The sequence below is a fragment of the Terrapene carolina genome, unplaced genomic scaffold, assembly GCF_002925995.2.
Source record: "Terrapene carolina triunguis isolate 2854851 unplaced genomic scaffold, T_m_triunguis-2.0 Scaffold32800, whole genome shotgun sequence".
Classification (NCBI taxonomy): domain Eukaryota; kingdom Metazoa; phylum Chordata; order Testudines; family Emydidae; genus Terrapene; species Terrapene triunguis.
The window spans coordinates 28-1,791 of NW_020697151.1; the positions used below are offsets into that span (position 1 = coordinate 28).

The window sequence follows — 1,764 nt, forward strand, 5'->3', positions numbered from 1 at the left end:
CTGCCCCCACGGTGCTGTCCACGGAGACTTGGCCGGACCATGGGGAAGGGGCAGCTGCTGCCCCGCTGGGGAGGTGGCTTAGTGGGGCTGACCCCTCAATGCAGCTGGGACCCTCCCCCCAGTGATCGCCACGTGGGCAGGAGCTCCCAACACGTATCTATCCAGAGGTGCTGGGGCCACGGGGTGGCTCCGGACCCAACGCTGGAGGCACGGCCCCTCTGGCCTCTGCCCTGGGACCCTGCCCCCCAACCAGCCCTGCCCCCCCAGCCCTGCCCCCCCAGCCCATCCTGCAGTTACCTTCCAGGCGCAGCTCCACCTGCCGACTCTCCCGGCTCGGGGAGTGGATGACCATGCAGGTGTAGAGCCCGGCATCGGCGCCCCCGACCCGCGGGAGGAGCAGGGAGGCGTTGCCGACCCGCAGTCCCTCCAGGGACAGGCTGGCCCCGGCCCTGTGGTACGACAGGGTGCTATCGAACTCGGCCACCAGGCGGCCCCCCAGGTTCCACTGCACCACCAGCGCCTCCATGTCCACGGTGCCCCCCACGGAGAAGTGACAGCCCAGGAGCAGGTCGGAGCCCGGCTGGGCCCGCACCGGGGAGACGGGGACAGAGACCTCCAGGGCACCCCCTGCACAGACAGACAGACAGACGGACGGGATTACTCGCCGCTCTGCGGGGCATGGGGGCAGGGGTGGGGCAGCCCGGGGGGAGACTCTACCCCCCCCAGGGACTGAGCCCCCTCCAGCCCCCACCCACCCTGTGCCCCCCAGCCTGAGCCTCCTGCCCCAGCCCCCCACCTGCCCCAGCTCCATGGGAGCCCACATCCTCTCTGCAAGGGCCAGTCAGTCCTGGGGGGGGGGAAAGGGGGCTCCAGGCTGAGGCCTGGCAGCCTCGTGTCCCACGTGGGCCGGGCGCTGGGTTCCCGCGGGGGCAGGCGGCGCCGAGCCTCAGGCAGAGGAAGCGACGCGCTTCCTGTTTGCGCAGCTTGTGGTGTGGCCGTTACATGGTTCCCCGGCACCACCCCGGTCACTGTCCCACCCCCCTACCCGCCCTGTGCCCCCCGCCTAAGCCCCTGGCCCCAGCCCCCCACCTGTCCCCTCTGTACCCACAGCCTGAGTCTCCTACTTCAAGCTCCCCTCAGGGGCCACCCTCCCCGCAGCTGCTCCCATGCTGGGATGGGGAGCAGGACCCCTGCCCTGTGATTGACCCCCACGTCAGCGCCACACCCAACCCCCACCCCAAAGCCAACACCACCTACCCGACCTGCCTTCCTACTAATCGGGCAACTCTCCGGGCTGACTTGGTCGGGGCTCCGTGCACCCCCCAGCAGCGTTAACCAATTCGGTGGCCATGACACCCCCCTTGCCAGCCCCACAGTGGTCGCCCCAGGGCCCTGGCGTCAGCTCTGAGCTGGACCCTGTGGGGGGGGGTGGTGAGATTTAGCCCCAGAACCCCAGGGCAGGTTGCGGGTGATGGGTGCGAGGGGGTTGGGGGGCAGGAGCGGCCCAGAGGAAGCGCGACCTGGGTTTGTAGTGGGGCCTGGCCATGGGGTGTGTCAGTGTGGGAGAGAACCCAGGAGTCCTGGCTCCCAATCCCCCGCCCCTCCAACCCACAAGCCCCCCACTGCCCTCCCAGAGCCGGGGAGAGAACCCAGGAGTCCTGGCTCCCAGCCCCCCCTGCTCTAACCCACCAGCCCCCACTCCCCTCCCAGAGCCAGAGAGAGAACCCAGGAGCCCTGGCTCCCAGCCCCCCTGCTCTAACCACT

At 70.2% G+C, this 1,764-nt stretch overlaps 1 protein-coding gene across 1 annotated transcript in view; it reads right to left on the reverse strand.

Moving 5' to 3' along the window:
- Positions 1-297: 297 nt before the first annotated feature.
- LOC112123900 (programmed cell death 1 ligand 1-like) overlaps positions 298-1,764 on the reverse strand; it is a gene marked incomplete at its 3' end in the record, with an annotated part of 1,968 nt that continues 501 nt past the window's right edge. The window contains exon 2 of the mRNA XM_026663165.2: positions 298-627. Coding sequence (XP_026518950.1) covers positions 298-627 — 330 coding nt within the window. The remainder of the gene's footprint in view (positions 628-1,764) is intronic.